Here is a 27,972-nt window from a genome sequence, read left to right as displayed (position 1 = left end):
GAAGAGAAAGGAGGGAAGAAAGGAAGGGGAGGATAGAGGTTTAGGAAAAGGTGAAGAGGAAAAAGAAAATTTAAGAGTACTGGAGAGGAGAAGAAAGGATAAGAGAACAAGAAAGAATAAGAGATGGAGAAGAATGAGGGAGATGAGTAGAGAGAAAGAGAGCAAAATAACAAGAAGCAGGAGAAGAATGCAAAGTCTACTAAAAAAAAAAAAAATACTCACCAGAACAGTAAAGAATGAGATCTAGATATATTTATTTAAAAACAAAACAAACAAACAAACAAACAAAAAATACACTAAAGCCAGTATCCAGGTGTTTCTTTGGGAGACTTGCCTAAAGACTCTGCATTGATTTACTTACTGGGAGATGTCAAGAAGTACATATTTCCATGAAACTTCCAAGACAGTGTGCAGTAATCCTCAGCCCAGATCTAAGCTAGGCAACCATGTACCAGAACCTGGTATCAACGACAGAACACCTTTACTCTAAACCTGTTTCCCAACTTAGAATACAGCATCTTAGCCTTTCTCATTTGGCTTAACTTTTATCACTTTTCAATACTATGCTCTGAAACCTTCCACTGCTTGCCAAAAGCTCTGCACATAAACATAATTATTTTGGTCTCATTTTTAAACCATTAATCAAAATCCTTTCATTTGTTTTATCCTTAATTCTCCATTCTAGCTACTCAGAGAAAAATATCTTAGAGGAGAAAGAGTCCTGCATTCAAAATTTTGAGGAATAATTTTGATAGAAGATAAGAAGAGAAGACTGAAAGTTTCTTCCAAACCAATACTAGAGCTTTAAAGGGAGACTTCATTTAAACTAGAGGGTTTACATCCTAGTCAGATCATCATTTCAGGGTCAGCTTCAAAGAAATATATTCTTTGTGTCCTGTCTAACAACCATTCATATAAAATCAAAGAGTTTCTAGATTGGAAGTGGATTCCCAGGACAAGAGTCTTATTTGATGCTTGAGCTTCTTCTACAGTCTCAAGTGGCTTCGTTCCTTCCAAGAACACTTTTTGGAATAGAATCCACAATGAAATACACGTAGGTCATTAATTTTTCACATATCTGGAGCCAGAATATCTAATATTTGAAAGATCCTTCTCCAAATAATACTTCATTCTGTTTGATGTTCCATGCTACTTCATATTCTAGCACCCCATAAAGCCTGATTTAAAAATTCAAATTCTTGACCCTATAAAAATGAATGCTATCCCTCTGTCTCTTCCACTCTTTCTTCTAGTTTCCTGATGGTGCTATTGCTAATTAGGCCACTTTTTCAAAAAGGATGAGGTGTCTTCTTTTGCCAGAAATTTTGCGTGTATGAAGAAGCCTTCAAGGAGATTAGAGAGATCAGATGATGGAGTAAAAGTGTGATCTCACTTCCTCTCATAAAACACCAAAATCACAACTGCTAAATGACTACAGACAAAAACCAGGATCCTATCAAAAAGACCAGTTACATCCAAAATAAAGAAGCAGCCAAAATGAGATGGTGGGAGAAGCACTTCTGCAGTATAGTCATATACTGGAAAATAACTCCACAAGGAGTGAGAGTTCTGAGTCCCATGTCAGGCATCCCAGTCTGGGAGTCTAGTATCAGGAGGAGAAGACCCTATATAACTGACTTTGAAGGTGAGCAGGGAGTGAAGGAGCTGCAAAGGACTGGGGGAAGAGAAATTCCACTCTTAAACTTCACACACAAGGTTACACATGTACTGGGACTCAAGGCAAAGCAGTGATACCACAGGAAACTGTGCCAGATCTACCTGTGGTCTTGGTGGTTCTCTTGGGGAGGTGGAGGTTGAATGTCGCTCACTGAGGGGGAAAGAACCCTGGTGGTGGATGCTTGAGGGAATATTCATCAGTGTGAGCTCTCTTGGAGTTTGTTATTTTAGCACCTGGGCATACCTAACAGCCTGAAGCTTCCTGTGCTGGGACACCTCAGGCCAAATAATCAACAGGGTGAAAAGACAGCTCCACTTTTGAGCAGAAAAACTGCCCAAAGTCATCCTGAGCAAACAGATGTTTCTAAACACACCCATTGATACAGCCCTGCCCACCAGAGGATAAGACACAGCTCAACTCCACTGGGCATGCACCAGTCCCTCCCACCAGTAAGCCTGCATAAACCCCTAGACCAACCTCACTCAGCAAGGGGAAGACACCAGAGTCAAGAACTACACACCTGTAGCCTGAGAAAAACAAGCTAAAAACACAGAAAGTTAGACAAAATGAGATGTCAGAGAAATGTATTCCACATAAAGGACCACTAGAAGAAATGTATTCCAGAAGAACAACTAAGTGAAAATCAAATAAATGGAGATTAAAAACAAAAAAATGAAATGAAAAATACTATAGAAGGTAACAATAGTAGACTAAAACATGTAGAAGAATGAGTAATGAATGAAAAGAATGATGGAAATCATTACTGTGGAAAAGAATAAATAAAACAAAAACAAAACAAAAATGAGTACAATCTCAGGGACCTCTGGAAAAAAATCTTAACTGTATCAACATTACCATTATAGGGGTTCCAGAAAATGAAGACAGAAAGAAAGAGCTAGGGGAAAAAATGGAAAAGGTAACAGCCATCAACTTCCCTAACATGGGGAAAATAAATAAATAAATAAAAACACTCATTCAAGTTCAGAAAGCTCAGAAAGTCCCGTACAGGATAAACCCAAGGAGGATACAGAAACACATATTAATCAAATTGACAAAACCAAAACCAATACAGAATTGTAAAGCAAAAATTAAAAATAAATAAATTAATTAATTAATTAATTAAAAAAAATTCAAGACAAAGATAAAATATTAAAAGCAACAAGCAAAACTCAGCATGTACCAGACAATGGAATCCCCATATTGTTAACAGGTGATTTTTTGGCAGAAACCTGTAGGTCAGAAGGGAGTGGTAAAATATTTTTGCCGGGATGATAGGGAAAAATCTACAACTAAGAATGTTCTATAGCAAGACGCTCATTCACATTTGATGAAGAAATCAAAAGCTTTACAGACAAGCAAAAGCTAAGAGAATTCAGCATCATCAAACCGGGTTTATAACAATTGCTAAAAGTTCATCTGTTGTCATAAAAAGTCACAACTAGAAACAAAAGAAATTATGAATAGGAAAGCTCATCACTAAAGGTAAACATATAATAAAGGTAAGAAATCATCCACACACAAATATGATATCAAAACCAGCAATCATGAGGAGAGTACAAATATTGGATATTGGAAATGCATTTGAAATTAAGATACCAGCAACCAGCAACTTAAAACAATCTTATACATACATACATATGTGTGTGTGTGTGTGTGTATATATATATATATTATATATATATACACACATATCAATAATTGCATTAAATGTAAATGGATTAAGTGTTCCAACCAAAAGTCATAGAATGTCTGAATAGAAACATAAAGTAAGAACAGAACAGAAATAGAAAGTCTACAAGAAACCCACTTCAGATCTAGGGACACATACATACTGAAAGTGAGGTGATATAATACGGTATTCCATGCAAATGGAAATCTAAAACAGGTGGAGTAACAGTACTCAGATCAGACAAACTGGATTTAAAATGAAGGCTATTACAATAGGCAAAGAAGAAAACTACATAATGATCCAGGGATCAACCCAACAAGAAGATATAACTATTATAAATATACATGCACACAACACAGGAGCACATCAATATATAAGGCAAATTCTACTAGCCATAAAAGAAGAAATTTATTATAACACAATAATGGGAAACTTTAACACTTCACTTATGTCAATGGAAAGACCATCCAGACAGAAAATCAATAAGGAAACACAGGCCTTAAGTGGCACATTAGACCAGAGGGACTTAATTTATATGTACAGAGCATTCCATCTGAAAACAGCAGAATACACATGTTCTTTTCAAGTGCACATGGAACATCCTCCACGGTAGACCAATATGCTGGCCACTATGCAAATTTCAATAAATTTAATAAAATTTAAATAATATCAATCATCTTTTTCAACTACAATATTGTGAGATTAGAAATACACTGGAAAAAAATCTGTCAAAAATAAACAATATGTTCCTAAACAACCAATAGAGCATTGAAAAAAATCTAAGAGGAAATTTAAAAACACCTTGAGACAAATAAAAATGAAAACATGACATTTAAACCTATGGAACACAACAAAATCAGCTTCAAGAGGGAAGTTTATAGCAATACAACCTTAACTTGGGAAATAAGAAAAATCCCAAATAAGCAGCCTAAACTTATACCTAAAGCAACTAGAGAAATTAAGAACAAGCAAAATCCAGGGTTAGTAGAAGAAGAGAAATCATAAAGACTGGAGCAGAAATATTTGGAATAGAGAAAAAGAAAACAATAGCAAAGATCATGGAAACTAAAAGCTGATTCTCTGAGGAGATAAATAAAACTGATAAATGTTTAGCCAAATTCATCAAGAAAAAAAGGGAGAAGACTCAAAACAATAGACTTAGAAAAGAAAAGGATGTTGCAGTTAATACCACAGAAATACAAAAGATCTTAATGACTACTACCAGCAATTATATACCAATAAAATGGACAGCCTAGAAGAAATGATCAAATTGTTAGAAACATAAAACCTTCTAAGACTAAAAAAGGAAGAACTATTAAATATGAACAGATGAATAACAAGTACTAAAATTGAAACTGTGATTTAAAATTTTTGAATAAACCAGATGACTTCACAGGCTAATTCTACTGAATATTTAAAGAAGAGATAAAATCTATGCTTTTGAAACTATTCCAAAAAGCTGCAAAGGATTAAATACTTTCAAACTCATTTTATGAAGTCACTGTCATTTTGATGTAAAAACCAGACAATGATACCAAAAATATAGAAAAGTACAGGTCAATATCACTGATAAACAGATGCAAAAATCCACAACAAAATACTAATAATATAATTCCAACAATTCATTAGCAGAATCACACAGCACGATCAATTGAGGTCTTTCCCACGTATGTAAGGTTTTTTCGATATCTTGTAATCAATCAGTGTGATACATCACATCAAAAAATTGAAGAATATAAATCATATAGTCATGTCAACAGATGTAGGAAAAAGGTATGACTTAATTCAACAACCATTTATGATTAAAAAATTAACAAACAAACAAAACACACGCACAAAAAACAAAGTTCTCCAGAAAGTGGGCATAGAGGGACCTATCTCAATATAATAAAGGTCCATATGACAAACCTACAGCTAACATCATTCTCAGTGGTAAAAAGTTGAAAGTATCTCAACTAAGATCAGAAACATAAAAGGATGTCCATTCATCAGTTTTATTCAATATAATTTTGATAGTCCTAGCTATGATAATCAGAAAAAAAAAATGAATCAAAATTGGAAAAAAAAGTAGAACTGTCGCTGCTCATAGATGCCATGATGCTATGCAAAATTAATCCTCAAGATGCTACCAGAAAACTACTGGAGTCCATCAATGAATTTGGTAAAGTTGCAGGGTAAAAAATTACTATACAAAAAATCTCTTGCATTTCTATACACTAACAACAAGGGAGTATAAGGAGAAATTAAAGAAATAATCCATTTTAACATCACTTCAAAAAGCATAAAATATCTAGGAAAAAAACCTACCTAAAGAGACAAAATAACTGTACTCTGGAAACTATAATACTGATGAAACAAATCAAGTATGACACAATCAGATGGGGAGATGTTTTCTTCAACCAGAAGAATCAATATTGTCAAAATTACTATACTAAGATTCAATGTAACCCCTATCAAATTACCAATGGCATTTTTCAGAGAACTAGGCAAAAAAATAAAATAAAATCTTAAATTTGTATGGAAACACAAAAGATCTAGAAAAGTGAAATCATCATAAGAAAGAAAAACGGACCTGGAGGAACCATTCTCCTTGACTTCAGGCTATACTACAAAGTGACAGTAATCAAAACAGTTTGATACATGCTACATGGTGCAGAATAAAGAAAAAAGTAAATAAATAAAAATGGTACTGGTAATGGAACAGGATAGAAAGTTGAGTGATAAAGCCATGCCCTAACAGTCACCTAATCCATAACAAAGGAGGTAAGAATATATAATGGAGAAAAGTCTCTTCAGTAAGTGGTGCTGGGAAAACTTGATGGCTACATGTTAAAGAATGAAATTAGAACATTCTTTAATACCATACCCCCAAAATAAACTTGAAACAGTTTAAAGACCTACATGTAAGACCAGATACTACAAAACTCTTAGACATAAGCAGAATACTCTTTGACATAAATAGCAGCAGTATCTTTTTGGATATAACTTTAAATTAATTAAAGTAATTAAACTTTTAGTAACTAAACAAATGAGACCTAATTAAACTTAAATGCTTTTGTGCAGCAAAAGGAATAATCCATTTTACCATCACTTCAAAAAGCATAAAATATCTAGGAATATACCTACCTGAGGTGACAAAATAGTTCTCAGGACTAAACAAAATTAAAAGACAACCTACATAATGGGAGAAAATATTTACAAATTAAATGACCTACAAGGGATTAATCTCCAAAATATACAAACAGCTCATGAAGCTCTATATTAGAAAGAAACAAACAAAAACAGACCAATCAAAAGATGGACAGAAGACCTAAATAAACAGTTCTCTAAAGAAGACATTCAGATGGCTGAGAAGCACATGAAAATATGGCTCAGGACCACAAACTATTAGAGTAATGCAAATTAAAACTACAATGAGAAAAAAAAAAAGAAAATCTACAATGAGGTATCATCGCACACCAGTCAGAACAGCCATTATTAAAAATTTTGCAAACAACAAATGCTGGTTAGGGTGTGGAGAAAAGAAAATACTCCTATAATTTGAATGTGAATGTAAATTGGTGCAACCACTGTGGAGAACAGTATGGAGATTACTTAATAATTAAAAATAAAGTTACCATTCTTGTTCAGTTGCTAAGTCACATCCAACTCTTTGCAACCCCATGGACTGCAGCACACCAGGCTTCCCTGTCCTTCACTATTTCCCAGAGTTTTTTCACACTCATGTCATACTGATGTCATTGAGTCGGTGATGCCACCCAATCATCTCATCCTCTCACACCCCCTTGCCATATCCTTCATCAATCCCACTCCTGGGCACTGATCCAGAGAAAGGCATAATTCAAAAAGATATATGCACTCCAATGTTCATAACAGCACTATAAAAATTAACTAAGATATAGAAGCAAACTAAATACTCATTGACAATTGACTGGATAAAGAAGGTGTTGCATGCATATATAGTAGAATATTACTCAGCTATCAAAAATAATGAAATAATGTGCTTTACAGAAACATGAAATGAACTAGAGATTATCCATACTAAGTGAAGTAAGTCAGATAGAGAAAAAGAAATATCACTTATATATGGCATGTAAAAAAATGGTACAAATGAAATTATTTATGAAATATAACCAGATTAATAGGCTTCCAGCACAAACTTATGGTTACCAAAGTGGAAAAGCAGACAGAGGAGGAATAAATTTGGAGTTTGGAATTAACATATACACACCATTATATATAAACTAACCAACAAGGATCTATTGTGAAGCACAGGGAACTCTACTCAATATTCTCTTATAATCTATTGATACATGGGGAAACAATCTGAGAAAGATTGGGTATATGTATGCTGCTAAGTCACTTCAGTCGTGTCTGACTCTGTGCGACCCCATAGACCTTGTTAGGCTCTCCCGTCCCTGGGATTCTCCAGGCAAGAACACTGGAGTGGGTTGCCATTGCCTTCTCCAATGCATGAAAGTGAAAAGTGAAAGTGAAGAAGTCCCTCAGTCGTGTCCGACTCTTAGCGACCTCATGGACTGCAGCCTACCAGGCTCCTCCCGCCATGGGATTTTCCAGGCAAAAGTACTGGAGTGGGGTGCCATTGCCTTCTCCAGGGTATATGTATATGTATACCCACATTACTTTGCTATACACCTGAAATTAATGCCACAGTGTAAATCAATAATACCCCAGTTTAAAATAAAAATCAAATTGGAAAATTAATGCCAATATGACTGATTTGACAGTTTATGATTTCCATAATTATGGCAAGATAGTTATTTAATTCAAGCAACCTCCATAGGGCTTCCCTAATAGCTCAGTTGGTAAAGAATCTGCCTGCAATTCAGGAGACCCTGGTTCAATCCCTGAGTTGGGAAAATCCCCTGGATAAGGGAAAGGCCATCCACTCCAGTATTCTGGCCTGGAGAATTCCATGGACTATATAGTCTATGGGGTTGCAAAGAGTCAGACACGACTGAGTAACTTTCACTTCACTTCACTTCTCTTTAACATCCATTTAACGTCTATATATTTATGTTCACTTTTAATCTTTAATGACATTTATTGTTTTATTTATAATTTTACAAGAAATACATTTTCATTGAAGGTAACAACATACATAAGAAAACAAAGCAAAAACAAAGTATCACCTATAATCCCCATATCTGCAGAGACAAACATCATTAGCATTTTGATGCATTTCCTCCAAGTGTCTACATACTATTTTTCTAATTGACATAAAATAAACATATGTTAGTTACAAGTGACAAAATATTGATTTGATGTTTCAGTACATTAAAAATTATCCTCATATGTCTAGTAATCAGCAGCCACCATACAAAGATATTAAAATATAATTGACTATATTTCCCACACTATACATTTCATTGTATGACTCATTTTATAATTGGAATCTTGTACATTGAATCACCCTCAGATATTTCACTCATCCCTCCACAAATTTGTTCTCTGGTAACTACCAATTTGTTCTCTGTATCTATTAATCTGATCTGTTTTTTTTTTTTTTTAACGTTTGTTCATTGTTTTATAGATTCCACATATAAATGGAATCACCTGGTATTTTTCTTTCTGTGACTTATTTCATTTAGCATAGTGCACTCTAGGTCCCTTTTATGGCTTTCCATTGCACAGTTATTCCTTACCTTCTTCATGTATCTATCAGTTCAGTTCAGTTGCTCAGTCGTGTCTGACTCTCTGCGATCCTATGAATTGCAGCACGCCAGGCCTCCCTGTCCATCACCAACTCCTGGAGTTCACTCAGATTCACGTCCATCGAGTCAGTGATGCCATCCATCCATCTCATCCCGTCGTCCCTTTCTCCTCCTGTCCCCAATCTCTCCCAGCATCAAAGTCTTTTCCAATGAGTCAACTCTTCACATGAGGTGGCCAAGTACTGGAGTTTCAGCTTTAGCATCATTCCTTCCAAAGAACACCCAGGGCTGATCTCCTTCAGAATGGACTGGTTGGATCTCCTTGCAGTCCAAGGGACTCTCAAGAGTCTTCTCCAACACTACAGTTCAAAAGCATTAATTCTTCGGCGCTCAGCCTTCTTCACAGTCCAACTCTCACATCCATACATGACTACTGGAAAAACCATAGCCTTGACTAGATGGACCTTAGTTGGCAAAGTAATGTCTCTGCTTTTGAATATACTATCTAGGTTGATCATAACTTTCCTTCCAAGGAGTAAGCGTCTTTTAATTTCATGTCTGCAGTCACCATCTGCAGTGATTTTGGAGCCCCCCAAAATAAAGTCTGACACTGTTTCCACTGTTTCTCCATCTATTTCCCATGAAGTGATGGGACCAGATGCCATGATCTTCGTTTTCTAAATGTTGAGCTTTAAGCCAACTTTTTCACTCTCCTCTTTCAATTTCATCAAGAGGCTTTTGAGTTCCTCTTCACTTTCTGCCATAAGGGTGATGTCATCTGCATATCTGAGGTTATTGATATTTCTCCCAGCAATCTTGATTCCAGCTTGTGCTTCTTCTAGTCCAGTGCTTCTCATGATGTACTCTGCATATAAGTTAAATAAGCAGGGTGACAATATACAGCCTTGACATACTCCTTTTCCTATTTATAGATGGACACTTAGGCTGCTTCAACTATCTTGATTATTGTAAACAATGCTACAATAAACATAGAGATACACATATCTTTTCAAATTAGTATTTTGTTTGTCTTTGTAAAAATACTCAGAAGTAGGATTGTGGGTTTAATTTGCATTTCTCTGATGATTAGTGATGTTTAGTATCTTTTCATGTATCTGTTGGCCATCTATGTATCTTCTTGGGGTAAATGTCTATTCAGGTTCCCTGCCTTTTTAAAAAATTGGACTGCTGTTTTTTTTTTTTAATACTGTGTTATAAAAGTACTTTGTATATTGTGAATATTAACCCTCATCAGATATATTATTTGCAAATATATTCTCCTATTAGGCCAGTGGCTTTTTCATTTTGTTGAGAATTTTGTTCTCTATGTAATAGCTTTTTAGTTTCACATAATCTAATTTATTTTTCATTGTTTCCCTTTCCTAAGGAGAATTTTACAAAAAAAAAATATTGCTCAGGCCAATGTCAAAGAATATATTACCTATGCTTTCCTCTAGTTTTGTGCTTTATGATTCTACATTTAGGTCTTTAATCCACTTTGGATTTATTTTTGTTTGGTGTAAGAAAACAGTTTCCTTTGACTCTTTAGTATGGAGCTGCTCAATTTTCCCAATGTTATTTACTGAAGAGGCTGTCTTAATCCATAGTTTATTCTTGTTTCCTTTTTCATAGATTAATTAGCCACAGGTGCATGGATTTATTTCTGGACTTTCTATTCTGTTCCATTGATCTATGTTTTCTGTTTTTGTGCCAGTACCATACTATTCTGATTACTACAGCTTCAGAGAATGGGTGAAAATCAGGGTGCATGAAACCTCCTGATTTGTCCTTTTTTTCAAGATTGTTTTCATTGTTTGAGGCCTTTAGTGTTTCCATACAAATTTAGCAATAATTATTTGTTCTGGTTCTATGAAAAATGCCATTGATATCTTTGATAGGAATAGTATTGAATCTGTAGATTCTTTAGGTAGTATACTCATTATAACAATATTAATTCCAATCTATAAATATGGTATATCTTCCCAATTGTTTTGTCATGTTCAATTAGTTTAGTAAATGTCTTCAAGCATTTCGAGTATAGATCTCGTACCTTTTTTATTAGATTTATTCTTAAGTATATTATTTTTTCAAGCAGCTGTAAATGGGTTGTTTTCTTAATTTCTCTTTCTGATAGTTTGTTGTTAGTTTACAGAAATGCAACACAGTTCTGTATATTGACAATATATCTTGGATCCTTAATGAATTAATTTTTAATTCTCATTTTTTTTGGTGTCTTTAAGATTGTCTCTATATACTATCTTGTCACCTGCAAATATTGACAGTTTTACTTCTTTTCCAATTTGAACTCATTATTTTTCTTCTCTGATTGCTGTGGCTAGAACTTCCAACAATGTGGTGATAGAGGGCATCCTTATCTTCTTCCTGATCTTACAGGAAATGCTTTCAGCTTTTTACCATTGAGCATGTTAGCTGTGGGCTCATCATATATGGCCCTTATTGTGCTCTGGTATGTAACCTCTATACACACATTGTTGGCAGTGTTTATCATAAATCATTGTTGAATTTTGTTAAAGGCTTTTCCTGCATCTATTAAGATGGTCATATGATTTTTCATTCTTTGTATTATTTGTGTGATATATCATGTTGATCAATTTGTAGATATTGGGCCATGCTTGAATTCCTGGGACAGAGTCCTCTTGATCATGGTACATGATCCTTTCAATATATTGTTGAATTTCGTTTGTTAATATTTTGTTGAGAAATTTTCCACCTGTTTTCATCAATGTAATATTTGATACTAACTTTCTTTTTTCATGGAGTCTTCCTCTGCTTTTGGTATCAGGGTGATGTTGATCTCATAGAGTAAGTTCAAAGGTCTTCCTTCCACTTCAATTATTTTATAATAGTTTGAAAAAATAGTTAACTCTCCTTTAAATGTTTGGTAGAATTCAGCTATGAAGCCATCTTGTTCATCTGTGAAGCCATTTTGTTTGTTGGGAATTGTTTAATTACTGATTCAAGTTTATTACTGATAGTCTGCTCATATTTCCAATTTCTTCCTAATTTAGTTTAGGAGATTCTTCATTTCTCGAAATGAATCCATTTCTTGTAGGCTATCCATTTTGTTGGCATATAATTTTTCATAAGGTTTTTTTACATCTTTGTATTTCTGTTGTGTCAGTTTGACTTCCCCTCTTTTATTTTTATTGCTTTGGTTCATCTTTCTTTTTTGAGGATTCTTGCTAAAGTTTATCAGCTTTGCTTTCTTTTCAAAGAAAACCATTTCTTTTCTCTATTTTATTTCTGCTATGATCTTTGTTATTGCTTTCCTTCTACTACCTTCATTTTTTTTCTTCTTTTTCTAGTTCCATTACATGTACAGATGAACTGTTTATTTGAGGGTTTTGTTTGTTTCCTGAAGAAGGCTGCATCACTACCAACTTCCCTCTTAACTTCTTTAGTTGTGTCTCATAGATTCTCAACTGTGTATTTCTATCTTTATATGTCTTCAATTTTTCTTTCTTTCTTTTTTTTTACATTTTCTTTTAACTTTTTTCAGTAACCAGTTGGTTGTTAGTATCATATGGTTTAGACTTCTTGTGTTTGTGACTTCTGCATTTTTTTCTTCCCCTTTTAGTTGATCTGTAGTCTCAAACTCTTGTGGTCAGTGTTACAACCTCACCAGAGCCATGACAGGCTCAGAGAGGTGCACTAGGCCAAAAATAATCCCTGAGTCATGCTTCCAGGGCTTTGGAGAGATGATAACTCTGGCCAATCAGAGAGATGATAAGTGGCCAATCAGTAAATACCAGGAAACCCCTGCAGCCAATCAACCCTTGCCAACTCCCTGTCTTTGTTCTAAACTTATAAATACTGGTGAAAATCTGGGCTTGGGGCTCTCATCAAGACTCCACTGCACTGGGTGAGACAGGAGCCCTGGCTCGAGCTAGAAATAAAACCCCCTTTATGCTTTTGCATTGCTGTGGACGTCTTATTCTCTCAGTTTGGGGGACTCGGACTCTGGGCATAACAGTCAGAAATAATGCTTGATGTGATTTAAAACTCAAGTTTTTTTGTTTGTTTTTTGGCCTAACATACGATCTATTCTCAATAATGTTCCATATTAGTTTGAAGATAATGTGTATTATGCTACTTTCAGATGAAATGTTCTATACATATATTTTAATACTATCTTGTACAGTATATTATTTACAGCCAGTGTTATTAATTTTCCATCTGGATGATCTGTCCACTTCTGTAAGTGGGATATTACAGTCTCCTATTATCATTGAGTTACTGACAATTTCTCCATTTAAATATATTTACATTTTGTTTATGTATTTATGTGCTCCTATTTATATTAGGAGCTTCTATCTAGTTTAGAAAATTGTTATATCTTCTTATTTAAGTCTTGATCATTATATAATGTTCTTCTTTGTCTCCAGTTGCAGTCTTTGTTTCAAACTCTATTTTTTCTGATGGAACTATAAGCATGCCTGTTTTTCTTTCCTTTTCATTTGCACAGAATACTTTTTTCTATCCCTCATTTTGGAGAAGGCAACGGCACCCCACTCCAGTACTCTTGCCTGGAAAATCCCATGGACGGAGGAGCCTGGGTAGGCTGTGGTCCATGGGTTCGCAAAGAGTCAGACACGACTGAGCGACTTCACTTTCACTTTTCACTTGCATGCATTGGAGAAGGAAATGGCAACCCACTCCAGTCTTCTTGCCTGGAGAATCCCAGGACGGGGGAACCTCTTGGGCTGCCGTCAATGGGGTCACACAGAGTCGGACACAACTGAAGTGACTTAGCAGCAGTAGCAGCAACATCCCTCATTTTTAGTTTGTGTGTGTCTTTAGATCTGAGGTAGGTATCTTGCAGGCAGAAAATATATGGTGCTTGTTTTTTATCTGTTTACCCACTGTATGATTTCTGATTGAAACATTTAGTGCATTTAACTTTAAGGTAATTATTGTTAAGTATGCAAGCATCACCATTGTTAAAAATTACTTTGAGATTGTCTTTTGTGGTTCTTATTTGTTCCTTTCTTTTTTTGATCTCTTATGTTGAGATTTGATGACAATATTTAGCACTATGCATGGATTCCTTTATTGTGTGTGTGTGTGTGTGTGTGTGTGTGTGTGTGCATGTATCTGCTATCAATTTTTGGTTTGTGGTTACCATGAAGTTTTTATATAGCAATATATGATTATTTTAAGATGATGAGTTCTTCACTTCAAATGCATTGTAATAACCTTCCTTTTTACCCCCCATACTTAATTTTTTACCTCATATTTTATAGCTTTCTGATCTGTGGATTTCTTAACTATTTATTATGGCTATAGATAAATTTACTACTTTTGCCTTTTAACTTTCCTACTAACTTTCTACAAGCAACACTCCCCCCCCCCAAAAAAAAAAGTGCATTTCATCATAGAGGACTGAAATGAAAAAGTAGGAAGTCAAGAGTTACCTGGTGTAACAGGCAACTTTGGCCTTAGAGTACAAAATGAAGCAGGGCAAAGGTTAACAATTTTGGCAAGAGAACACCTGGTCATTGCAAACATCCACTTCCAACAACACAAAAGAGAAGTCTACACTTGGATATCACCAGATGGTCAATACCAAAATCAGATAGATTATATTCCTTGCAACCAGGATGTAGAAGGTCTATACAGACAGCAAAAACAAGACTGGGAGCTGACTGTGTCTCAGATCATGAACTCTTTATTGCAAAATTGAGATGTAAATTAAAGAAAGTAGGAAACACCACTAGGCCATTCATGTATGACCTAAATCAAATCCCTTACCATTATACAATGGAAGTGACAAATAGATTCAAGGGATTAGATCTGATAGACAGAGTGCCTGAATAACTATGGATGGAGGTATGTAACATTGTACAGGAGACAGTGATCAAAACCATCCCCAAGAAAAAGAAATTCAAAAAAGCAAAATGGTTTTCTGAGGAGGCCTTAAAAGTAGCTGAGACAAGAAGATATCTGGAAGGCAATGGAATAAATGAAAGATATATACCCACCTGGATTCCAAAGAATTCAGAGTTCCAAAGAATAGCAAGGAGAGATAAGAAGGCCTTCCTATATGAACAGTGCAAAGAAATACAGGAAAACAATAAAATGGGAAAGACTAGAGTCCTCCTCAAGAAAAGTAGGATACCAATGGAACATTTCATGCAAAGATGTGCACAAGAAAGAACAGAAACTGTATGGACCTAAAAGAAACAGAAGATATTAAGAAGAGTTGGGAGGCACAGGGAAGAACTATACAAAAAAAAAAAAAAAAAAGATCTTAATGACTCAGATAACCATGATAATGTGATCACTCATCTAGAGTGAGTCATCTTGACTTATGAAGTCAAGAGGGCTTTAGGAAGCATCACAATGAACGAAGGTAGTGGAGGTGATGGAATTCCAACTGAGCTACTTGAAATCCTAAAAGGTGATGCTGTTAAAGTGCTGCACACAATATGCCAGGAAGTTTGAAAAACTGAGCAGTGGCCATAGGACTAGGAAAGGTCAGTTTTCATTCCAAATCCAAAGAAAGGCAATGCCAAAGTATGTTGAAACTACCAGAAAATTGCACTCATTTCACACGCTAGCAAAGTAATGCTCAAAGTTCTCCAACTAGATATTCAAGCTAGATTTTGAAAAGGCAGAGGAACCAGAGATCAGATTGTCAACATCCATTGGATCACAGAAAAAGCAAGAGAATTTCAGAAAACCATCTACATCTGTTTCATTGAGTATGCTAAAACCTTTAACTATGTGGATCACAACAAACTGTGGAAAATTATTAAAAAGATGGGAATACCAGGCAACCTTAATTGACTCCTTTGAAACCTGTATTTAGGTCAAGAAGCAACAGTTAGAACTGTATGTGGAACAACAGAGTGGTTCTAAATAGGGAATGGAGTATGTCAGGCTGTATATTGTCACCCTGCTTACTTAATTTCTATGCAAACGTACATGAAGTGAAATGCTGGGCTGGATGAAGCAAGTTCAAATAAAGATTGCCAGGAGAAATATCAATAACTTCAGATATGCAGATGACACTACTCTTATGGCAGAAAGTAAAGAAGAACTAAAAAGCCCCTGATGAAAGTGAAAGAGGAGAATGAAAAGCTGGTTTAAAACTCAATATTAAAAAAAACTAAGATCATGGCATCCAGTCCCATCACTTTATGACAAATAGATGCGAAAACATTGGAAATAGTGACAGACTTTATTTTCTTGGCTCAAAAATCACTGGAGATGGTGACTGCAACCACGAAATTAAAAGAAGCTTGCTCCTTGGAAGAAAACCTATGACCAATCTAGACAGCATATTAAAAAACAGAAAGATTACTTCACTGACAAACATCTGTCTAGTCAAAGCTATGTTTTTTTCCACTAGTCATGTATGGATGTGAATGTTGAACCATAAAGAAGTCTGAGTGCAAAATAAGACATGATGCTTTTGAAATGTGATGTTGGAGAAGACTCAAGGGTCCCTTGGACTGCAAGGAGATCAAACTAGTCAATCTGAAAGGAAATCAGACCTGAATATTCCCTGGAAGGCCTGATGCTGAAGCTTCAAATTTTGGTTATCTGATATGTAGAGCCAATATGTTCCAAAAGGCTCTGATGCTTGGAAAGTTTGAAGGCATGAGAAGAAGGGGACAACAGAGGCTGAAATGGTTGGATCATATCACTGACTCAATGGACTTAAGTTTTAGAAAGCTCTGGGAGATGAAGACAGGAATGCCTAGTGTGCTGCATTCCATGGGGTCACAAAGAGTCAAACACGACTGAGTGACTGAAAAGCAACAAAAATAGGTAGTTTTATTAATGGTTGATCTCTTTTATTTATAGTATATTTTCCTTTGCCAATGAGATTTTTCCTTTTGGAATACTCATATTTTTAGTTGTCATCTTTCCTGCTTAGATAAGTCCCTCTAACATATCTTGTAAAGACAGTTAGTAGTGCTGAACTCCTTTTTGTTTTTCTTGTCTCTAAAATTCTGTCATCTTCAAATTTGAATGATAGTCTTGCTGGATAGAATATTCTCGTTTGTAGAGTTTTTCCTCTCATCACTTTGAATATATTGTGACACTCACTTCTGGCTTATGCAGTTTCTGCTGAAAAGTCAGCTGATAGACTTACAAGAAGTCCCTTACATGTAACTAGTTGCTTTTATCTTGTTACTTTTAATATTCTCTCTTTATCTTTATATTTTGCTATTTTAATTACAGTGTTTTAGTGTGGTCTTCTTTCTTCTTACCTTCTTTGGAACTCCTTTGCTACTTGGACCTGTATCTGTTTCCTTTCACAGGTTAGGGGAGTTTTCAGCTATTATCTTGAAGAGAACTTATCTTCAAATAAGTTATCTGCCCCTTTCTCTCTCTTCTTCTTCTTCAGTCCCCTATACTAATGGTCTTGAGACCCACTAGTGTAGGGGGCCCACTAGAATATTAGAGTGCTTGATGTTGTTTCAGAGGTATCTTAAACTACCTTCATTTTATAAATTTTTTAAAATCTTTTTTTGTTCAGTTAGGGTGATTCCCACTGCTCTTTTCCAGTTAACTGATCCATTCCTCTGTATCATTTAATCTAATGTGATTCCTTCCACCGTTTAAATTTAAATTGATTTTTAAATTTAATCTTTTTTAAATTATATTTTTAAATTAAATTGCAGTTCCATTTGGTTCTTTACATTTTCTAATTCCGCTACATTTCTCACTGTGTTCTTCCTTTCTTCTCCTGAGTTCACTGAGTATCTCAATGGCTGTAGACTGCTTATCTCCATTTTGTTAACATTTTTCCTGAGATTTTGTCTTGTTCCCTCTTTGGTACATATTTCTATCTCCTCATTTTGCCTATTTTCTGTATTTATTTCTAGTGTTAGAAAATTTGGTTACTTTACCTGATTTTGGAGAAGTGGACTCATGTAGGAGATGTTCTGTGGAGCCTATGAACACATTCTCTTCTAGTCAGCAGAGCTATAGGCTCTAAGAGTGCCCTCTACGTGGCACTTTCTGTTGTGTCAGGGCCAACTACTTTGTTGACCTTCACAGCTAGACATTCTTGGAGCTCAACTTCTTGGTACTAGACACCTTAATTGGTGAGCTTAATGTGAGGCTTGGACCTTTTTCTCCTTGGAGAGAAGCTCTGCATTTGTTATTGTTCTGTTTGTGGGTTGCCTAGAAAGAGGTATGGGTCTTGACTGTATTATGTCTCCATTCCTCATACCCATTTCATTGCAGCTCTTTCTTTATATCTTCAGTTATGGAAAATCTTTCAGCTAGTCTTGAGGTTCCTGTTGATAGTTGCTCTGTAATTGTAACTTTGGTGTGCCCATGGGAGGAGGTAAGCTCAGGGTCTTCCTATTCTTCCTTGTTGGCAACATTTCTCCCAAAAATAGGATTCTTATATGCATATGCAATGCAAACATGTTTGAGTATTATTTGAAAGCATGCTTATTTTGGATTTTGTCCATAAGAGTCCTATGTGTCAGATATGAACAACTGGAACAAAAAGTACCATTGCTTAAAAACTATCATTGTAAATAAGCAACTTGAAAGGTAAAATAAATCATTTTTCACACATGATAAATACATTTATTATATCAAGGCATGATTATACTTTGATTTTTATCTATTATTACTCTTTGCATTCCTGTGTTCACATTGAATTTCAGCCCTAACAAAAAACAAAATGAAAACAAAAAGCAGAAAAACAAAACAAACAAACAAAAAAACCCTGTAATTCATCATCTGAGCGTTATGCCAGGTCAAATATGTTCAAACAAACATAGTAACACAGTCAGGTACTACATCAAAGCAGCTTCATGGCTTTGTAAACCCTGTTCATTTAAACATGAGCAAGAATGTTGCTCGTGGATAAAAGTGTCAAATAAAACACATGATGACTGGGATGGATTTTACATGTTGATACCCAGCTGATCTTAGACTTCAAAATGTGGCAGCTTTCCCAAATTCTACAAAACCTCCCAATCTGGCAGGGAGGTTTTTAAACCTTTTGAGTTAGATACACGTTTCTCTGAGGAAAAATTAAATTCAGAGCCACTGATTTGAATCCTCACTTCCAAAATAAACCCCAATTCAGTAAGTGAAAGTGAAAGTGAAGTTGCTCAATCATGTCCGACTCTTTGCGACCCCATGGACTGTAGCCTATCAGGCTCCTCTGTCCATGGGATTTTCCAGGCAAGAGTGCTGGAGTGGATTGCCATTTCCTTCTCCAGGGTATCTTCCCGACCCAGGAATTGAACCCAGGTCTCCCGCATTGCGAGCAGACGCTTTACCATCTGAGCCACCAGGGAAGTCCATATCTCTTAAAAGATTGCAAGCATGATTTAATTATTGTCTATCAAGTTTAGGTATTTTATTACCCATTAGTTTATCCAACTACCATCTATATTTTATTTTTGGCCTTTCACAAATCCAAAGGATATCATCAGACAGTTCTCAGCTCTTCTAACAGCTGACAGCACAAATCATGCCAGACATAAAATTAACACCATCAGGAGTAAATATTTCAAAAATTCCAAACTCCAGTGCATTTAAAAGTGGACTTGGATCAGACACACTTTACTAAATTGAAAATATATTTTTTAAATCACACAATAACAACAACAACAAAAAAAAAAACACTGAAAAGCAACATAATTTATGAATGATTTTTAGCTCCAGCTATCTCTCATTCTCTTTTTTTACAATATAAAATTTATTTGGTGTGAGAATGGGAATCATAGTTCAGCATTTCTATGCAGAGAGAAGTTGTCTTAATTTTGTTTTGTTTTGTTTTTTAATTTCTTTCACACTAAGATTTTCCTCTAAGATGGTGTGATGAAAAATGAAACATACATATTCACTATTTGTGTTAGCTTAATTCCTATTCTATTCCACTCCCTATGTACCATCTACCCAATAATGCTTTAAATCCTTGCATACCCTTATGAAAAAATCCATTTCTTTAACACAGCATCAGGATCTCACCTCACATTACTCTTCCATACGTATCCCCTCATTAACTCCTCTTCAGTCTCTGTGCTTCAGCGTTTCTCGCCATCTTTCAGGTAATCTCTGGAATTCAGGTACCAACCTTCTATCTACTTTGTGTGTGTGTATGGTTACATGTTTAGAATTTTCCCTTTGCCTGGGGTACAGTTATTCCCTCAATCACCCTCTTCAAGAAAGAAAGAATGGCTGAATACTCAAAATTGCCTTTTTAAATATACTGGTAAGGGAACCTATACATGGTTACGATGACTTGAATGATCAGCTTTTTAGAGAAAGGTATATATTGCACCCAATTCAAGTTCCCCTTAGGCTTTGCAAAAATAAAACTGTGAATGGAAGAATAATTAAGGCAGGTTAGTTTTTCACAGAATCGGAACAATAAACTACACGAAATAAGGCCTTTTTTATAGGACCTTTTAATAAAAATGCTTCCTAAGTCATATTTAAAACAGCACACAAACTCTACTTAGCTGAATAGTATCAATCACAAGATCTTTTGAAACTTGCTTTGTGACCTGAATCAAGGTTGCTAACAGCGTTTTGATGGGCCAATTGACTTTTCTGTATGTGTGTGAAAACTACATGACAAGGAAATAAAAAGTCAGAAAGCAAAAAAGATTGCTTACAAACTTGTGGTAAACAAGGTGAACCGACGGTATAAGCGGTGTAGAAATCAGACCCCAAGGAGCCCAAACCCTGGAAAATCAGTTACTAGCAATAGCAAAAGTTATCCATAATTTTAACCACAGTTTCTCACACATAAATGATTTTCCATTTCTCTTGAAGTTCACAATAGCTAAGTCACCTTCAAACACAATTTTCTGTATTTTTTTTCCACCTTCAACAACATACTCAACAGTAAAAGGTAGCAAAATAAATGCTAGATTCCTGTGATGAGAAGACCCCATGGATATTATACTCTTCTATAAACTAAGGAGAAGCTTATCATGGGGGGAGGAGAGGTGGGGGGGAGAAAAGGAGGGACTTTGGTGTGAGAATGGGAATCATAGTTCAGCATTTCTATGCAGGAGCTAGTATTCTTACCCAGGAAGCCCTGGTAAGATTAATTATTGTTTTTCTCATAAACCACCTAAGATGATTGTTGTTTGTTTTTCCTTACAGGTTGATAAATGTCTGATTTTACTTTTGATAAAAAGATTTTCACTTTGTTTAGGTTAAAAGAAGCCCCAGTAAAGAGGTTTCTGAGAGGAAGAATTTCCCAGCATGATATTTAGGGGTGACAAACACTGTTTTCTGTTCTTCCTTCATGGGCTTCTGAGAGGGTAACAGGCAGGAAGGCCAGGGGTCTCCAAAGGGAGGAAACAGCCTGCAAGTGTCAGACATTTTTATCTCTCTTAAGCGGCAAGAGGAAACAAACTAGTGATATTTTTTCTGTCTCTATACAAATTTAAAAGGAGGTTTCTCTTAAAATACTGTGTTGCCATAATGACTCCTGGTTTCACCTGAAGTTAACTATTCTCAGACCTAGAGAATAACCAATGCCTTTTTCTTATGGAAATGTTTATTTTAAGCTATGCTAATGTACTATGCATTTACCCCAAACTCTGTCTTCAAGTTGTTTCTGCCTCTTGGCTCAGAACCTACTTGACAAACCAGTATGTTATACTCAGATATTATTCCTCTAATCTGTGTAAATGAAACTATTTGTATGGTGATCTGCCCTTCTTCAAGATTCAAGTTAATAATTTTGTAGCCCAGGATGAACCATTTGGTGCCAAGATTATCCCAAAATGCATCTTATGGGTGAGGGGCCTGGTGCCATTCTGAGTTTTAAGACATTCCTTTCTTTCATTAACAGACTGCTAGTGGCTATATAAAATCCAGCTGAAGACTAGCAGCGGGGTACTCTTTCTTCCCGCTTCTGATGCCTATGTCAGAAGCTTTATCTATCTCCTTTATATTTTAATAAAACTTTATTACACAAAAGTTCTGAGTGATCAAGCCTCGTCTCTGGCCCGATTGAATTCTTCTCCTTCAGGGCCAAGAATCCCGGCGTCCTTGCATGATACAACAACCTTTCACTTCCAAGGGATAGGACCTCAGGAAACATCCAGGGAGTACAAAGAAGTAATCAGAAGCATGGAAATCGACTGGGTAGAGAGAAAAAGCATGATTAAGACATATTTGTTAGCAATAGATCTGAAATCTGTGATATTACTCCTGGGTGGAAAGACAAGCTCATCACAGAGATCAAGGACTAGAAGTTTGGCTTTCAGAATCAGCATCTCCCCTATCCTCAACTTCACAATGGAAGCAACATGGCTACTTACCTTCCTGCCCCCAGTGTTGATGCGAAGGGGTGTCAGAAAGGGATCAAAGATCATATGACTAGTCTCTATGTTGACTGGCGACTGCCGTTTCCCCACAGAGCAAAGATTCCAAGCTGAGTTCACCAATCCCCAGAAAGAAGGAACTAGAAACAGGAAAAAAAGAAAAAGTAGAATCAAGCTGGGTGGAAGGCTGGGGAAACAATGTAATAAGAACTATGGCACGAAAGTCATAAAATCAGAGAGCCACACAATATTCCCCACCCATAGACATCCTTGGGTGTCATGGCAGTTTCCTGGCCTGAATCTTGGTCAGCTTCTCTAAGTCTTACCTTCATGATGTCTTAAGATCAGAGATTCTTATTTCAGACCCACTATCCTGTGGCCTCTTTGATGGGTACAGTCAATACTAATACCATAATAAGAAGATGGCATATACCAGCCACATCGTCTGTTCATATATATGTTTTTCTAAGTCGCTTCAGTTGTGTCCGACTCTGTGTGACCCCATAGATGGCAGCCCACCAGGCTCCATTGTCCCTGGAATTCTCCACGCAAGAACATTGGACTGGATTGGCATTTCCTTCTCCTCTGTTCATACTGAGGTGCACTAAATATTTAGCAACTCCTAGCTGATACTTTGCTTCTTTGTTTGACAGGAATGATATGGGAATCAACCTTGTCCTAGAAAGCATTCAACATATACAAGGTATTATTCTATGATGTCAAGACCAAACTGAGGGAGTGAATTATTTTATGAACCCCCCCAATCAATATCAGGGGGCTTCCCAAGTAGCTCAGTGGTAAAGAATCCACTTGCCAATGCAGGGACTCAGGTTCAACTCCTGGATGAGGAAGATCCCCTGGAGGAGGAGATGGCAACCCACTCCAGTATTCTTGCCTGGAGGATCCCATGGAGGGTGGAGACTAACAGGATACAGTCCATAGGGTCGAAAAGAATCAGCCACAACTGAGCAACTGAGCATGCATGCATGCAATCAATGCCAAACAACAGCTTGGCAACTTGACTTAATGTAACAGCAGCTGAAGGGTGTGTTCACTGATAAGCAGAAAAAGATGGAATTGAGTGCTAAATGGAAATATCCGAAAGGAAACCAGCCACTTATCTTCAGTGTCACATTAAAAAATCTATTAAACAAATTTCTGTCTTATTTCCAGTCATATTTTACTCTGTTTAAGAAAGTTAGCAGAATACTAGTGTAACTAACCTACTAATTTTATATCAGTAACGATCAGAAGTTGTATCTTCAACCTTCATATCTCTTTGAATCCATGTGTCATGCCTCTGAGATTATATAGTCATCATTCATTCATCCATCTACCACATCCATCAGCAGTACAGTGAATTATTATTGCATGTCCATCACTGGGTTAGGTTGAATTTTGAAGGCAGATACATGTAAGAACAGTTACAGCACTGGGGGTAGGGAACAGGAGGCAGTTAAGTCAAGCGTGTATAAAACTTTAGAAGAGGGGCACCAAAGCCTGCAGCACAGGAAGTAAAGAACATGAGCCTAACAATATAGAGTCACAACCCTCTCAAAAGTACCTACTCTCTCAGGAACTCAAACTAAATACAGCTTTTAATTTACAGCAGCCATCATTCCTTCCCATGTCATGGGTGAAGAAAACAGGCAAGAGAGGAATATGGCAAATATCTGCCAAAGATACTATGAAAGAGAAAAGTATTGGGCTGGACAATATGTCTAATCTCATCTAAATTCAAAATTCTATAACCCTTTTAACTGTTACAGCAATTATTGTGTAGAAGTGGGAGAAGAGATAAAAACGATTTCCTTAGAGCCTTGGAAGAATGCTTCAACATCTTATTGTGAAATATGACAAATAATTTGGATAAACCCATGGTAATAAGCCTTTGGTAGCTTCCATGTTTTGAACATCTTTTCATGTGTTTGTTAGCCATCTGTATGTCTTCTGCCCTTTTTTAAAAAGCATCAGTCATTATGGCTTATTGGCTATGGAGGTGTACTTTTCTAGCCTGACTGATACAATTTACTTTTGAGGAAAATGTGAACGTAAATAAAGTAAAATGGAGTGAAAATTAATTAGTGGACAACTTGTCTGAAATATATGAATGGCATCATCTCTAGAATCCTTTTCACATAGTCTTTTAATTTACATATAAACTAGAAAACACACCAGACTTAGAAAGTTTTCCAAATTAATTTTCACAGAGCCTAAACAAATGGAACTTAACTGCTTCATCACAGCTATTTGTTATCTTGCCAAAACATTTTCCTGTGTTAATGTTGTCATTGTATCATAAACTACAAATTCCAATAATGTCTTGGCTCTGGGTCTAGTGAGCTATACAGGATGTGCAGTGACTGTGATATCAGCTGCTTAAAGCATGAGTCTTGGAAAACTCAAAGTGAAACTTATCAACTACTTTTTCAAAAACAAGTGAAACAAAAAGCTCAAGTTAGTTTATTAACACATCATGGTAACTCCCAGATAAAACCGAAAGATTCCCACTAGAAAGAAATAGTTTCAGAGAACAATGAACTAGAGGGATTAATTCTGATAGAGTTAAAATTTATCTTGGTGGTATTTTTATCCTAGAAAATAATCTCTAACATCAGATTGAGCTTTTAGGCATCCTCCTTATTCATCTGTCCTGAATTGTCATTTGTCGTTTCAGCAGAATTTCCAGAGACCATGCTGTTATGGTAGGGAGTTTGGCACTTGGAATTAATTTATGGAATTTATGGGACTCGCTAAATTCTATTGAAACAAAACAGACTCAATTGAAAAGTGTTTATTGGCAACCTATTATGTGCCAAGCATTAGGCTTGATACAGAGAATTCCTGCAGCAAATATTTACTGAGGACCTACACTATATACCAGGCAATGTCATAATTTCTGGGTAGTCAGCAATAAGTAAAACAGATATGATTCCTGCTCTCATGATCCTGTCATCTAGTGAGGAATATGGGAGATATTGTTCATCTTATTGTTTATCTCCAAGTTTATATATGCATATACATGTAAGGAGAACTACTTGTAAATATGTTCTAGAAATGAAACAGTTATGAATTATAGAATATAGTATGGATAGGGGAGATAACCTAGATAGAATGGAAAGAAATAATTTCTTTGGAAGTGACATCTAACAGACTCTCAAAGGACTGAGAGCAGTTACTCTTGGAAGAATGTCAGGGGACAGGGTGTTCAAGGCAGAGGAGAGGTACAGTCTTAACAGAAAAGAGACTGATGTGTTCAAGCTGTGGTGAGGAAGTCAGTTAATCTGAACTTCATGAGTCACATGAGAAGAAAAATAAGATGAGATGAGATGAGATGAGTTTGGCCAGGAGGACCAGGGATTTGCATTTTACCAGGGACAGGGATTTGTATTAGAAAGCAACCAAGAATTTGGGTCAAGGGAGTGTTATCGTCTGATTTATGAAGTAAACACATGTGTCTACCTTGGTTGGGATACAACCAAGAGTGAGCTTGATGACCCTTGTAGTAGTTTTGAATAGGAAAATAATTGGTTTCTAAGCAACAGTTGGGTTTTTATGAGAATTTAATCTTATTGCTTTATTTTCTTTTTAATTCTAACTTGAAGGCACACTAATTGAATGTTTTAAAAACTATTCTTTTCAACATATGTGCCAATAAAGCAGCATTTTCCCATAAGCCAAATAGAGCATTACAAGTAATCATTTGAAGCAAGGGATGAAGAGATTCAACTAAGAAAATCTTTTGCTTTCAAGCAATAAACTAAGTCCTCAACTTTTCAGCCAAAGGAAAGCAAATGAAAGTTGGAAAAATGAATACTGGCATAAAACATATTTTCAATGAATTCAATCTTACAAATAAAGGCTCTATTTCAATACAGCAATCTCCATTTTAGAATTAAAAAGCATATGAACATATTTTAAATAAGAATTTTTCTTTGCTTTTTCCTCACCAGAGCTGATTCATGGTCCCTTTCCTTATTCTCAACTGTAGTAAATCTCCATTTTGAGCCAATATTAATAAGCATGTTTGAAATGCTCACTGCTGCAGGTTTTGGCCCACTTCATATTTCAGATTTATATAATGAGGGGAACTGGCTTTGAATAATTCCTTTGCTACTGGACTCTTCTCCACTGTTGGGATGCTGATGCAAATTACATGGAGGGCTTCTAACTAGGGCTTCCCCTTCTCTCACTTGGGAGTCTTTAAAATGTTGGAAATATTCTACTCAATACCATTTATTTAAAATGGTATTCATCATTGACATAAATCCACCATGGGTGTACATGCGTTCCATGTATGGCAAAACCAATACAGAATTGTAAAGTAAAATAAATAAATAAATAAATAAAAAATAAATAAATAAAATGGTATTCATCTAAAAATCATAGAACATCTCCAATGAGCCAGGTGTTTTTTTTTTTTTTTTAATGCCTCTACTCTAATGGAGACCTTTAATGGTGAGAAGACAGGCAAGCTAACAAATCATGTTATAACAAAATATGTTACAATTAGGCACGTGAATATTAAAGTCTAAATAGAGATAGGGGAGTAAACTGACTCTGCTCCTTCCCTAAAGTGTTGGCATTAGCCTTTCTAGCAGAAGAGACATTTGGATTCATCCTTAAAGTATGAATAGAAGCTGCAAAGCCATGCAAGTCTTATACTAGTTAAAAGATGAAAGTTTCTTAGAAACTGAGAGAAATTATTGCTGGAATTTGAATAACTGTTATGCAGGGAGATTTTAAGCCATTGAATCGTCTGACTTCTCCAACTTGGAGAGTTTTTTAATGTATAGGAGAAAGACCATGAGCTACCATATCCATTACAGCTGGTGGGAAAGAGAGAAAGCTTTGAGACCCCCACACAACCCAACCTGAATTCAGAATAGGAGCCAATGTAGGTCATAGCATTGGTCACTAAATTTCATACTTTTAATGGGCCATATGAAATTAATTATTATAACTCTTAATGTCTAGATGAATGAAGGAAGTGAACAGTGATATAGGTTATCCTAGATGGTTTTATCACCAACGAAAATAATTTTAATTTAGCTTTAGAATTTGTTGAATAATTTGTTTGCACAGTGGCTTCATCCTACTGTATTGGATTGGTTTTAATATGGTAACTGGCTTGCATCCCTGCAAACACATCAACAGAGGGTTAAATAAAAGGAAGAGGGGAGTTTTCCTAGCTCTGTGCTAGGAATTGGACATATCTTATTTTTCTTAATCCTCCCCACAATTCTGTGAGATAATATGATTACTATTTTTCAGGTGAGAAAAAATATGATTAAAGAGGTTATGTGACTTTCCAAGACCATTTAGCCAGTAAGTAGATGCTGCTGCTGTTTAATTCTGTCCAACTCTTTTGTGATCCCATGGACTGTAGCCAACCAGGCTCCTCTGCCCATGGGATTTCCCAGGCAAGAATACTGGAATTGGTTGCCATTCCCTTTTGCAATCCAGTAAGCAGAGGGACTAGAATTTGAGATTAGTTGTTTTGTCTAAGATAAAGAAATAACCAGACAGACAAAGGAACCAAAGTAATGCTTGTGTAGTAACATGTGAAACAATACACAGGTGTATAAAACAGGTAATCATCTCCCTCTTCTCTCTTCCAATGTCAATCCTAAGGTAATTAGTGTGAACAATTTA

General features: G+C 35.8%; 1 protein-coding gene and 1 long non-coding RNA gene across 4 annotated transcripts in view; one reads left to right on the top strand and one right to left on the bottom strand.

Annotated features, from left to right (window-relative positions):
* The window catches only part of CA10 (carbonic anhydrase 10), an 850,317-nt gene that overhangs the window by 537,104 nt on the left and 285,241 nt on the right, over positions 1–27,972 (bottom strand). For all 3 annotated transcript variants that reach the window (XM_040244303.1, XM_040244304.1, XM_040244305.1), the window contains one exon: positions 22,315–22,457. In XM_040244303.1, the coding sequence (XP_040100237.1) occupies positions 22,315–22,457 (143 nt within the window). The remainder of the gene's footprint in view (positions 1–22,314; positions 22,458–27,972) is intronic.
* On the top strand, positions 11,132–15,015 carry LOC120866524. The gene is made up of 2 exons (XR_005721679.1): positions 11,132–12,650; positions 13,017–15,015. It is a non-coding gene; the product is annotated as an uncharacterized LOC120866524 (long non-coding RNA).

The sequence above is a fragment of the Oryx dammah genome, unplaced genomic scaffold, assembly GCF_014754425.2.
Source record: "Oryx dammah isolate SB20612 unplaced genomic scaffold, SCBI_Odam_1.1 HiC_scaffold_8, whole genome shotgun sequence".
NCBI lineage: Eukaryota > Metazoa > Chordata > Mammalia > Artiodactyla > Bovidae > Oryx > Oryx dammah.
Note: the sequence above shows the minus strand (reverse complement) of the source record. Positions and strands in the feature narration are given on the sequence as shown.